Below are 13,689 nucleotides of genomic sequence, written 5' to 3' on the forward strand. Positions count from 1 at the left end.
TAGCAATTGGCAGCTCCCACATCCATGCCTCTGTTCAAGCGATTAAAAAGGAATCATTTCCCAGAAGTACAGGTGCAGGGCAGACTGGAACCATTATGCAAAAGAACAGAAATCTGGAGAGAAACCTAGTGAATAAAAAAGCCATGTTCCTGGCCATCCGTTTGCCTTTCGTTCTGTTTTCTTCTGCTCTATTTGGATGTACAGCAGGCAATATGCAAAAATTATAATGGATTTGAAATAAAGTGTTCAAAAGAGACCTATGCCTTGAATCAAACAAACGTCCACCAGGGATGCACTGGGGGCAGAACTGAACTAAAGGCCACGCTTGCATTCATCTGTTTTAAAAGCTGAAGTTTATGTGGGGGAGGTAACAGTTTGACACACCTTACATGAGTTTTTAGGAAATTACACGTTTTCTTCCTGGTCTTTTGAACTTCCCATCATGTCCCAATTCAAGGGACTCACATGTACCCTTAGTCCTCTGTTAAATCTCTCAGTCCCTGGGCCACCTCAAGTTGCTGAAATGTCCATCTCAAAGCCACTCTGAGGCCCGAGGGCTGGTCACCTTAGATTGTTTTTGCTGCCTGCTTCTCCGCAAGAGGTTTGAACCTTTGTTGACAACTCTGCCATCTTGCTTTCCTAATTCCACAGTCAGTATTTTGTAAGTATAAAGTGACCGTTCTTCAAACGTTCTCCCAAGCATCTAACTTAATAAAATAAAATCATTCAAAAAACGGAATGTTAAAAATAAAATTTCTGTTGGGGGGGTAGGTAAAACATCTCTGGAAACTGAACTGACAAGTGGGGATGTTTGGGAAGGGACCCTTGGGAAGCAGAGAGGAGCAAACTTGTTCCTGCAAAGAGGACACGAAGGCAGCCACTCGTGAGTGCGTCTGTCCGTGGCAAAGTTAAAGGAGAAGTGGAATGGGGCGATAGGCAGAAATGGTGTCCAAATATCAGATGGGGTGTGGAAAGGAAGAGCAAAAAAAAAAAAAAAGAAAGAAAAAAGAAAGAAGAAAAAGGGGTAATTAAGAGACTTCAAGCTGCTGTTAAGATATATGTAATTCCTGGGTTGGTCATTCAGCATTTAACTCTGACAGTGACCTTCCTTTCTAGGAAATGTAATTTCCTAGAAAAAAAAAAGGAAATTCCATTTAAGAAAGCATACATTCCCAAACGTGTGGGGACCAGGGGTTGTTGCTAAACTCTTTCAGGAGTGAAGTGGTTTTGATTCTCTGCGCCATTCTTTCTCACTTGAACTTTCCGAGAGAGTGGAAAACAAAACTCGGAGGGTTGCTCAAATAGGCAATCTAGAACTCGCAGAGAAAAAAGAAAGAAGATGACGCTGGAAAGTATTCTGAAGGCTCATTCGGAAGAGGGACGTACTGGGGGGACAGAAGGGGACGGACGCCTCTAGCTGGGGCAGAATGAGGTTGCAAAGACCGGCGGAGGGGTGAGGAACGGGGGGCCCAGCTGAACCTCGGTGGAAATGAGGGGGCGGGCACGGTGCGACCCGAGGCCGCGAAGGCCGGGAAGTGCAGCCCGTGCGTGCTGGGGACCCGGGATTCGTCGGCCACTCTCACCATTGTCCCCGCGGTTTTCCGCCTGTGGAAGCATTATGACACATTTCCTTCCCCTGTGTCATCGAGCCCTCCCTCCTTTTCGATGGAAGAGCTGCCCAGGTTTTTCTTAGGGACCTAACGGTGGAAAGGCTCAGCTGTTCTCGCTTCCAGCGCGGATGCAGCCTTTTCCCCTCCTGCTGGGAAGGCGGGCGGGGTCCGGGAAGGTCCTGGAGTCTCCTCTGCACACTTTCTAGCCCCAGCGGGCCCGCGGGCCCCTGCACGGAATAGCGGGGCTCCTCGGTGTTTCTGCCAGCCCGGCCTACGTCCTGCCGCCGCTCTGAGGTTGAGGGAGGCAGGCAGGCTGAGCGGGATCTGATCATTTCTCGAATAAAAAGAGAAATCGCAACTCCCTCCCTGGGCTCTAGGGAACTGAACCGCGTTCGGGATCACCTATTCCGGAAGTGTGAACGTGGGTCCCCACAAAGAAAACTAAGGTGGCAGAAGGGGGAGACGATGTTGAAAGGGGCAGGGGTGAAGATCGATGCCCACGCATCTTAAAATCCAGAGCTTGGGGAGTGCCTCCCGGCCCCCTCTCCAAACATGCTTTCTAGGGGAGGCACTGGGCCAAAAAGCTCTCGCCGAGAAAAGTTGGGGCAAAGAGAAAGCTCGCTGCAGCAAACCGGCCCGCGGCGGTCTAGGGAGATGAAGAGGCGGAATGGGGTGTCTTTCTCGAAAAGGCTGGGGAGTAGGGGGCTTCGGGGATAGGGGTGGTGAGAGAGGAAGGAGGCGCAGGGCCAGTTCCTTGGCAGAGATATCTCGGAGAAGGGACTCGGCTCCCCAACCTGCCTGCCGCTTCTGGGAACTGCAGCCTAACGCGCGACGTGCGCTCCCGCACCAGAGGGGCGGCTGAAAGGGAGGGGGGTCCGGGAAACCGGCCCGCGGGGAAAGGCGCGGTGGAAGTGAGCACCCCGACCCTTCAGCAGTCCCAGACGTACAAAGCGCTGGCCACAGCGCCCCTCCTGCGTCTTCCGGCCCCGGATTGACGCGCGCAGGGCAGGCAGCTAACACGGAGGTCGCCCCCTCCCCCGCCCGGGGCTCGCAGCGCACAGCGCGGTCTAGCACCGACTTCAGGGCGTGTCTTCTGGCTGGAAGGGCGGCCAAGAGGGAGGAGAAAGGGGGGAGGGGGAGATGTAGCCGCATTCGCAAGCTATAAAAGAGCAGCCGGAGTGCCCGGTTTTTGCACTCGCTGGAAAGCCACTCCGAGCCAGGGGCCGCTCCAAAGCCAGGTCGTGCAGCGGGGCAGAAAACCCAGAGCCCTGCGCAGAGCGAGCAGCACCCTGGTCGAGGCGGAGGTCGAAGAGGAGATCCAGGCTCGGATCTTCGCGTGGCCCGGTGTCCCCGCCCCGGGGTCGTCCCACGGTGCTCCTTGTCCCCGCAGCAGCCACTCCGCCAGCGCCTGCCGCGCGGTGCCTCTAGCTGCACGCATCGAAGAAAAACTACCCCTTCGCAGACAGAACTGTAGCGCCTCCGCCCGAGTGGCTCCGGGAGTCCTGTCTGCGGCCGGCTCTGCAGAACTTTCAAAGAATAGTACTAACTGTTAACTTTAAGCATCCAGAGCGAGGCCGGGGAGGTTCTTCACTCCCAACCCAAACAATAACCTCCTCGCTCGGTGCGCTCCGGCGCGCGGTGCCCACCAGGACTCGGGCGCAGCTAGCGGTCCCCGCAGGGTTCCGAAGGCAAACCGCAGGCAGCGACATGGGGCAGGCGGAGCTGGCACGGCGGTTTCACGGCTCGCAGCCTGCGTCCGCGCTCCTGCTGTTTGTGGCCGCAGGGCTGCTGGTCCTGCCGGGCGGGCACGGGCGCCTCGCGGAGGAGGACGAGGAGCTGGTGCTGCCGGTCGAGGAGCATGAACCGGGCTACAGGAACGTGCGCCTCCGCCTGGACGCCTTCAGCCGGCAACTGACCCTGCAGCTGCACCAGGACCGCGACTTCCTGGCGCCCGGCTTCACCTTCCAGACCGTCGGGCGCAGACTGGGACCCGACGCTCCGAGTCCCGACCCCGACGGCGACCTGGCGCTCTGCTTCTACTCCGGCACCGTAAACGGCGATCCCAGCTCCGCCGCGGCACTCAGCCTCTGCGAGGGCGTGCGCGGCGCCTTCTATCTGCAGGGCGAGGAGTATTTCATCCAGCCAGCGCCCGCCGCCTCCGTGCGCCTCACCCCCGCCGCCGCCGGGGAGGAGTCGCCCACGCGGCCCCAGTTCCATCTCCTGCGGCGGAGACAGCGAGGCGACGGCGGCGCCAAGTGCGGGGTTATGGATGACGAAACTCAGCTCGAGAGGGGCGCTGGGCGGAAGGGAGAGGAGGCCGGCGCGGAGTGGCGGCCGAGGGACGCTGCTCCTGAGCGCGCGGGGCGGCCCACAGGTATCTGTCCCAGAATTTGTCTCTCTCCATTCATCTCTCCTCTCCCCACCTTTTCTCTGTGCGACGAGATGTAAAATTAGACTCCCGTTCGCAAACAGGCCCGGGTTGGAGGGCCGGCTGGAACACTTAGCTACGTCTCCCCGAATAACGAATGATCAGGACAGAACAGACAGACCAATGATTTTCTGCTGACTAAGGCCAAGCGTTTAGACCGGGAAGGGAGAGCTGGGAATCCAACTCGTTCCGCCTTAGTCGAGTGAGAGCTTGCAACCTCTCCCCATCCTGCTAACTTCATCTTTGGTGCCTGTGTGTTCTTTGGTCGAGTTGCACCTTTGCACTACTTCGTAACCGCTGCCCGTGCCCGCACCCTGCGCGCGGGGGAGGGTGGGGACGGAGGGCGGAAGAGCTATGGTGACCCCGGAATGTGCAGCCTGCCAGGTTGCAGGGCTGTGCTCTGAGCTCTGTTCTGCTGGCCTCTGTCCCCTTCCCCTTCCCCATTTAAGAAGCTGACTCCGACCCACGGGAGACGGCGGGGCCCTTTTGCAGAACCTGCTTGGGAGGTCTTTGCTCAGCTTGCCCCGCCTCTCCGCACCTCCCACCGGGCCTCCGGGTTTGCGCTCCCTCTCGCGGCCGCAATTCTGCTCTCAAGCCCTGTTGAATGTTAGTCACCATTGATCCTGCTACGGCTTCCCCTGACTCTTTCTGCTCCTGACCTCACTGTGGTGCCTTGAATCTTCTTTAACTTGCTCACCTCTCTTGTTTTAGAATTCTCCACTTTCTGCTGCGCATCTGCTCCTCGAATCACTTATGTGGATGTGGTTACAGCCTACTGGTCCCTGGGGTCCGAGTCTCAGGAGTCAAGGGCTCCTTTCTAAATAATCAGCCGTGGCCCAAGGCAGGAACTTATTTCCCTGGGGCAGCGGGAGTGGGGTGATGGGATGCTGGGCAGAGTGGGTGGTCTTTGTGCCTGGGTTTGGCAGGAGCAGTGCACCCCAGGGACCCCTGGAATGAGAGTGCCGAGCAGTGCAGGCTGAGATTCCTTGAGGCCAGGCCCCTTGGCAGAGGCCCCAGTCCTGCCTTGGGCTTTCCACGTGGAGCCCGATGATCTCATTCAGGATCTGAGTCCTGGCCTGTGAAAGAGTGACTCAGGGCCTCTGCCTGCTGCCCTGCTCCAAGTTTTTACTACAGTGGGGCAGGAGGAGGTGCTTGCTGCCGGTTCTGATGGCAGCGTTTCAAAGAGGACAGAAGACATCCTGCTGACCAAGAAAATTAATAAATACTTAAAAAAAAAAACCCTGACCCCTCAGAGGAGCACATGGCCTGTTTTTAAAGTAAAGGAGAAACCTTTAAAACTAACATTTGCAGTGACAGGAGATACAAATATTTTTGTTATTGTTGTCCCGGGTGTATTTTTGTCTTATTTGCTTTGACTGGCTAGGCTTTCCTTATATACCCTGTGACGGTAACTGTTTTTGGCCAGTCACCTTGTGAGCAAACTGTGTTTCTTGTTTCTTTGCAGGAAGGGGAAGCATAAGAAAGAAGCGATTCGTGTCCAGCCCCCGTTATGTGGAAACCATGCTTGTGGCCGACCAGTCGATGGCAGAGTTCCATGGCAGCGGCCTGAAGAACTACCTTCTCACCTTGTTTTCGGTGGCAGCCAGGTTGTACAAACACCCCAGCATTCGGAATTCAATTAGCCTGGTGGTCGTGAAGGTCCTGGTCATCCATGAGGAACAGAAGGGGCCGGAAGTGACGTCCAACGCCGCCCTCACTCTGCGCAACTTCTGCAACTGGCAGAAGCAGCACAACCCACCCAGTGACCGAGACACCGAGCACTATGACACGGCGATTCTTTTCACCAGACAGGTGAGAGGAAGACAGTACCAATTAAGATGGGGGCCTCTTGGGAGCCTGCTTTGTAACGAGTGTCTGTGAGGCATTTCATCAGCTTCTTCAATTGGCTAGCATGGTCACTCTCCTTATTTCTTCTATAATTTTAATATCTCCAGTTTCATCGTCCTTTTTGAATAGCATTAGGAAAACTCTTGATCAAAGTCACCCAGAGTACTTCTCAAATGACAGCTCAACACATGTGTGATGATACAGCAGCCCCAAAAGATCCCCACCTTTGTGCTGTGTCCCTCTTAATGAGGATACACCTTTGCTTCTTCCAGGACCTGTGTGGGACCCAGACCTGTGATACTCTTGGCATGGCCGACGTTGGAACCATATGCGATCCCAGCAGAAGCTGCTCTGTCATAGAAGATGATGGCTTACAAGCAGCCTTCACCACAGCCCATGAACTAGGTAAGTCTGTTTCAGAGTAAGAGTCGAGCCCAATCTGTGAATTCAAAATGATGAACGATATATTAATGAGAACGAGACAGTATGCAGGCTATATTGCTGTTTTAGGTGCCAGGACTCCTTAGAAACTACAGAAAATATTACTCAACTATTCCTAAACACGATCATCTTCGTTAGAATCCAACATAAGATAGTTGGAGTTCTGGACACTTGGACAGTGTATGTGTTTGCTTACACTCCGGGGAAAGTAGACATTGTCTCCAAAATAGATGGTCTCCAAAGTGCATTTTTTTTGTCCCTAGAAATACCACTTGGAGACACATCCTTGTTAGGAATAAAATGCTGCAAATGCTGCATGTTAACGTGGGTTTCGGATTGCTTCTCAGGCCACGTGTTTAACATGCCGCACGATGATGCAAAGCAGTGCGCCAGCCTCAACAACGCCAGCCTCGACTCTCACATGATGGCGTCCATGCTTTCCAACCTGGACCACAGCCAGCCCTGGTCTCCCTGCAGCGCCTACACCATCACCTCGTTTCTGGATAACGGTCACGGTGAGGCCCTCCAACTCCTCTCTAGGCAGCAGCCAACCTTCCGTAGGTGGCGTTCCAATTCAACGAACTCATTTTTCTTTTTTGTGTTCTTTATGGTTTCCCTCCTCCACAATTAGTTTCACTGCCAAGAATATACATTTTTAGGTCTTAATTCCAGTAAAAGATAGTGCTTCTGGCCAAGTGGCTCCCAACGTACATTCATTTGAATTTTTAGCAGAACAATCATTTCCTGTAATTGTTAATGTAGAAACATCCCATTGAGGATAATATCTTAATTTCAATCTTTCTGGCATCTTCCCTAAAAGTTCGGCAGCTTTCAAATCACTTTGCTATAAATTATCCCCTATGATAAATATTTTCCCCTGCATGCTTTCATCTACTATTTATTAATAGTGGTTGGCGTTTTCCTTTCAGGGGAATGTTTGATGGACAAGCCCCAGGCCCCCATACAGCTCCCCTCGGATCTTCCCGGGACCTTGTATGATGCCAACCGGCAGTGCCAATTTACCTTTGGGGAGGAGTCCAAACACTGTGCAGATGCAGCCAGCACGTGCTCGACGCTCTGGTGCACCGGCACCTCTGGCGGGCTGCCTGTGTGCCAAACCAAACACTTCCCTTGGGCAGACGGCACCAGCTGTGAAGAAGGGAAGTGGTGTGTCAACGGCAAGTGTGTGAACAAGACCGACAAGAAACATTTTGATGTGAGTTTTCTACTCTTGCACACACTCGTTTAAAATTTGGAATTGAACACAGTGATGCGCAGACATTCTGATAACGCCTTAAATACCCCATCCCTGTTCTCAGGTGGCGCACAAAATAGATTATTTTTATAATTGATTCTTTGTTTCGTATTTTTGTCTGTTATTCCCTAAGAAGGTTTCTGTAGAGAATTCTAAAACTGATGACTTGCGTCCCCATGCAGACCCCTGTTCATGGAAGCTGGGGGCAGTGGAGAGCCTGGGGGGAGTGTTCTAGAACCTGCGGTGGAGGCGTTCAGTACACAATGCGGGAATGTGACCATCCAGTCCCGAAGAACGGAGGGAAGTACTGTGAAGGCAAGCGTGTGCGGTACAGATCATGTAACATTGAGGACTGTCCAGACAATACTGGTGAGTAGAAGTGGGTGAGCAAGACGGGTCCACTGAGAGGCAGTTGAGGGGTGGAAACTGATAATGTTGTCATAACATTCTCCTCCCAGGAAAAACCTTTAGAGAGGAACAGTGTGAGGCGCACAATGAGTTCTCCAAGGCTTCCTTTGGGAGTGGACCCGCAGTGGAGTGGACACCCAAGTATGCTGGAGTCTCCCCAAAGGACAGGTGCAAGCTCATCTGTCAAGCCAAAGGCATTGGCTACTTCTTCGTGCTGCAGCCCAAGGTAGTAACTTTTCCACTTACTTTTTGGCTAAGACCGAAGGCCGTAGCTTGCTACCTTTTCGTGCAACCTATGAGGCACTTTGTTTAATTTGTATATTAACATGTTCAGGTTCGAATTAGAATTCATTTTCTTCTGGATACCTCAGGAACTGCCAGATTTAAGTTTGGCGTTGATCTCAGTTATGAATGAAGCTTGCATCCAGCACTTACGGTTCTTGCAGTTGCTTATTATTACTCTTACAAACAAGAGCCCGTTACCACTGGTTATATAAATTATGTATTAACATGGCAGCCAACTGGTGGTTTGGAAAGATAGCCTAGGCACAGTCCAAAGTACTTGTTCCTGGGTGACTAGCACTAGCGTGTACAAACAGACTTTTTAAAATGGAAGTCTAAGTATTGATCCCTTTTGTGCTTAAGGACCTATATTGACCTAGAAGAAGCATCACTGTGTTGTTTAACTGAGGGGTTAAACCTTGTGAAGATAGAAAGTGGCATTGAATTTGGTTGAGACCGCCATGTGTCATTATCGCTGAAGCCTATAAAAATATTCCCCAGTTGCCGATTCAATATTTAGCAAGTGATGTATTCAGCACTTGCTATTGCCAAATACCATTCTGGTCACTGAGGATACAGCGGGAAAAAATTTTTTAAAATGAGAAAAAGTTCTGCTTGCTTGACCTTAGCTGTAAGTGAGACAGGTAAGTAAACAAAGATTCTGTTAAGTTTTTCACATGTCTGCGTGTACTGTGAGGAAAGAAGACAGAGAAGGGTAGTGTATGACGTGTGTAGAGTGTTGTTTGATAACAACGATCAGGAAGTCAGATGTTACGTGAGTGAGGGAAATCCTTAGAGTTAAAGCTTCACATCTTCCCTTGTTAATGTGGGACATCGGCGAGTGACACCAGATGCACCTTCTTCCTCTCTCAGGTGGTGGATGGGACTCCATGCAGCCCGGATTCCACCTCTGTCTGCGTACAAGGACAGTGCGTAAAAGCTGGTTGTGATCGCATCATAGACTCCAAAAAGAAATTCGATAAATGTGGCATTTGTGGGGGAAATGGATCTACATGCAAGAAGATATCAGGATCAGTTACCAGCTCAAAGTAAGTTTTAAAATGCCGTACTCCCGAAGGTTGTATCATTTAGATGTAACTTTTCTTTAAAGATTTTATTCATTTATTTTTAGAGAGAGGGGAAGGGAGGGAGAAAGAGAGGGAGAGAAACATCAATGTGTGGTTGCCTCTCGCACATCTCCAATTGGGGACCTGGCCTGCAACCCAGGCATGTGCCCCAACTGGGAATTGAACAGGCGACCCTTTGGTTTTCAGGCCAGTGCTCAATGCACTGAGCCACACCAGCCAGGGAGGGCACAGATGTAACTTTTTATAGATCTGGTGAAAATCATGTTCTAAATGGCTAAGTGGCCATGTAATATAATAATTAGCCAGTGAATGAGCGATCTTGTTTCTCTTGCCTGCAGACCTGGATATCAGGATATCGTCACAATTCCAGCTGGAGCCACAAACATTGAGGTGAAACAACGGAATCAGAGGGGATCCAGAAATACTGGAAGCTTTCTTGCCATCAAAGCCGCCGATGGCACATACATCCTGAATGGTGACTTCACTCTGTCTACTTTGGAGCAAGACATTACATACAAAGGGAGCGCCCTGAGATACAGTGGCTCCTCCGCCTCGCTGGAAAGAATCCGCAGCTTCAGCCCTCTCACCGAGCCCTTAACCATCCAGGTCCTGACCGTGGGCCATGCCCTGCAGCCCAAAATTAAATACACCTATTTCGTAAAGAAGAAGAAGGAGCCTTTCAATGCCATCCCCACGTTCTCAGAATGGGTCATTGAAGAGTGGGGCGAATGTTCCAAGTCCTGCGGACTGGGCTGGCAGAGAAGACTGGTAGAGTGCCGAGACCTCAACGGGCAGCCTGCTTCCGAGTGTGCCAAGGAGGTGAAGCCAGCCAGCACCCGGCCTTGCGCAGACCTGACCTGCCCCCACTGGCAGCTGGGGGATTGGTCGCCCTGTTCCAAGACTTGCGGGAAGGGTTACAAAAAGAGAACCTTGCAGTGCCTGTCTCACGATGGGGGAGTGTTGGCTCATGAGAGCTGCGATCCTTTAAAGAAGCCTAAACATTACATAGACTTCTGCACGATGGCAGAATGCAGTTAAGCAGGGCGGGCGTTGAAGGAAGGATGGGGAGAGGAAGGGCTGAGGCACGGAAATCAAGAAGGCTGGAGGGGATCCAGTGTGCCTTGCTGGTGATGTGACAATCCCTGTTCCCTGGTACTGATTCAATACTTTGTACCCTGGGGGTTGGGAAATGCAAAGCAGAAAAAGGGTGAGATTCTTAATTTAAGGTGTGGCTTACTTTACCTCACTAACAATGGAGGGAGAAAGGAGTACAAACAGGAGCGTTGACCAGCACTGCTTACTCACACCTGCAATGATTCCGAGAATGTTATGTTATCTTTTCTACCCAGAGTTAAGGATTCAGGAATGGCCTCCACCCTGGAGAAAAGTGTGTAGCAATGTCAAATGGCTCCATCGTGACCTTTTGGTACCATCCTCACATCTTTGTGAATTGGTTTTGACAAAGAAACATGCATTCCATGTGTCTGTATGCTTGAAGTCTCCAAGGGGAAAAAAGCAGCGATGTATCAGGTGCTGGTAAAAACCAGAGGAGGCACCCAGAGCTCAGGACCTCCTGCCTTTCATTCCTCCTTGTATAAGCCTATGTTAGGAATGGGGATGTGAAAAACCAGTTTGTGTCTCAAGCAAGTGGGCAAGATCACACAAAAAGGCTGGAATGCCAGCACAAGAATGGGGTGAGCAAACCCGGGTCCCCAGTGTTTGGGGACAGTGAGATCACTTGTCTCGTGGCGGGGGGGGCTACTGAGGGGTAGCAGGTCCACCCCCAGCAGCTGGTCCGAGGGTCATATCCTGGTGAATGTCTGTTCAGCTCTTCTACTATGAAAGAGGATGACTTTGCCGTATGTATATAGTAAAACACGTTACTATAAATTCTATGTACTTTATAAGTATTGGTTTGTGAGTTCCTTCTAAGAAGGACTATAGTATGTAATAAATGCCTATTATAGCATATTTATTTTTATACATTTCTTTTTAATGCTAAAACTCTTAAGTTATATCGTGATTGTAAAAAGGCATATAAGAATATATTATTTATACAATATATGTTACTAGAAATAATAAAATAACACTTTTCAAATATGTGTATATTTTTTTAAGTGGGAATTTAATTCTAGGAAGGAACTCTGAGACACAGATACTGAATTTGAAGAATGAGTATTTTCTTAAATTCTTTGGAAAAAAGATTTCATTCTGATGAAATGTTTTTTCTGTATCCTGGATTATGTGACTGTTTCAAAGGAAGCAAGCTATGGTATCTTTGGTGATAGATAGGTTTGTTATTAATGTATAATATACACACATGATTGGCAGACTTTTTTCTGTAAAGAGCCAGGTAATAAATATTTCCAGCTTTGTGGCCCCTACCATCTCTGCCACAACTACTCAGATGTGCTGTTTCAGCATGAAGACAGCCACACATGAATGAATGGGCATGGCAGTGTTCTAATAAAACTTTATTTACAAAACCAGGCAGTGGGCCAAATTTGTTCTTTTGGTGTAGTTTGCTGACCTGTGATGCATGCCATAAATTAAAAGGTGAAAGATTTATACAATCTGAAGAGAAACCAGAGTATAGCATGCCATAAATTAGATGAAAAAAGGGTGGGATTCTGGAAGTACTTGGAATTTGTGTGTCTTCCTCAACTTCATCACATAACTAAGATTTTATGGAAGTATTTAAGCTACTGAATAGAATACACTGCCTTAGATTACATTTAGAATAGACAGTGGCGAGCTGAGCCGTTGAATGTTCCGCTTTCTCTTCAAGCATACCTCAGGTGTATCAGGGAGGCTGGGACGGCAGCGCCCGTCTAGGCAGCCCTGTTGTGAATCACTGTATTTTAAACACTAAGTGGTCCATCGGAGGTTTTAAAGCACAGACTGCTTCCAGAGAACCTACCTCTCAGGGAACAGGGGATTTACTGGAAGTCTTGGATTACATGGTTAACCACAGACATTTCCCACTTCACACTTCCATCCTTTCCTTCACCCTCCTTCAAATAGTTTCCTTGAATAGTTTTATATAACATGCTCATTGCAGATTCAGATGATTATTATTTACCCTTGCAAATGATTCACAATGTTCTTTTCCTAGAAAAGGAATGTAAGATTCTCAGGAGCCACCTATGTAGGTCAAAGAAGGGGGTGGCGGGGAAACTCATGTTAGTCTCTGGTCAAGTTTTTTACTACTTACTGGGCTACCGGACTGAAAAGGTCAAGTCTTTTCACACTGGAAACCAGTTTGGTCCCATAGAGCTCAATCAAGCATTGGATTTGGCCGTGTAATTCAGTGGCCTAAGATGCTCTCTGCACCAATCATCTCTACCACAATTACTTACTTGTTTATATTCCTATCAGTGACATGAAGGATGCCCTCACCCTCAATTACTACACAAGCTGTTTGATAAAATGAGATAAATGTACTTAAAATGATAACCCATAATACAAAGAAGTCATTTTCAGATCTTGTTTAATTCACTGACGAGTTTGTCTCTTTTAAAGGGCTTACATTGATTTGGCAGAGTAAGTAGGGAGACTGAAGTTCAAAACACAGAGATAAAAATAGTCGAAAGATTTTCCACTGTTGTCTGTCGTCTCAACGCCAAACAACTTTCGAAGTCGCCACATCAGTTTTTCACCCTTCTGCTGATGAGATTTTCATTTTATCAATAATCTGAGAGGTTTAAAATACTCACTTTTGACAGCAAAAGATTCAAAGACCCAGTTCTGTGAGCTTGATCAGGCACCTGCTTAAAAGAAGGAAAAATTCTGTGCTCACTCATGGTATAGGTATAAGTGATGAGTCAGCATGATATTGAGTTTTGATTAAAATACTTAATTTGCAAAGCACTCAATGGGCACTTTCTCTAGCATTTCAATAACCACCACATCAGCACAATTTTTGAATTAGAGTTTTTGCACAAAAATTGACAAAAATTCTTCACAATGTCTATTCCTTGTTTAATCTGTCTTTTAGAAGTGGGTAGCACAGGTCTTATGTGATTAGGAATAATGAACAATAGCCACCACTTGCTAATCTCCTTGATTCCCCAAATGAAAGAAAAGCGAAAACTATTAATACAGAGTTTGGGGCTATCAGGAAAACTGACCAAAGGCACCTGGGATAAAGTGCCGTCTGTCCTGCTGTGCATGGACTTCTGTGACGTGAATGAGCTCATATGACATTGGCAGGAAAGGAAATGGTAAAACATGGAAGATGCTTTGGTTATCCACAAGTTTCCCAGCCAATAAGTGTTTTGTACTTTTTTCACAGCAGTGGGACACAACCTCTACTAACCCACGAGCATG

The 13,689-nt window shown here is 49.1% G+C and overlaps 1 protein-coding gene across 1 annotated transcript; it reads left to right on the top strand.

The window, feature by feature from the left end:
• Positions 1-3,040: 3,040 nt before the first annotated feature.
• ADAMTS1 (ADAM metallopeptidase with thrombospondin type 1 motif 1) lies at positions 3,041-11,846 on the top strand. The gene is made up of 9 exons (XM_024562606.3): positions 3,041-3,984; positions 5,504-5,850; positions 6,159-6,291; positions 6,675-6,842; positions 7,257-7,543; positions 7,765-7,951; positions 8,041-8,216; positions 9,146-9,321; positions 9,699-11,846. Exons 1-9 carry the CDS (start codon positions 3,318-3,320, stop codon positions 10,396-10,398), a joined length of 2,841 nt encoding a protein of 946 aa, XP_024418374.2. The 5' UTR covers positions 3,041-3,317; the 3' UTR covers positions 10,399-11,846.
• The last annotated feature ends 1,843 nt before the right edge of the window (positions 11,847-13,689 follow it).

This window comes from Desmodus rotundus, chromosome 2, assembly GCF_022682495.2.
Source record: "Desmodus rotundus isolate HL8 chromosome 2, HLdesRot8A.1, whole genome shotgun sequence".
NCBI lineage: Eukaryota > Metazoa > Chordata > Mammalia > Chiroptera > Phyllostomidae > Desmodus > Desmodus rotundus.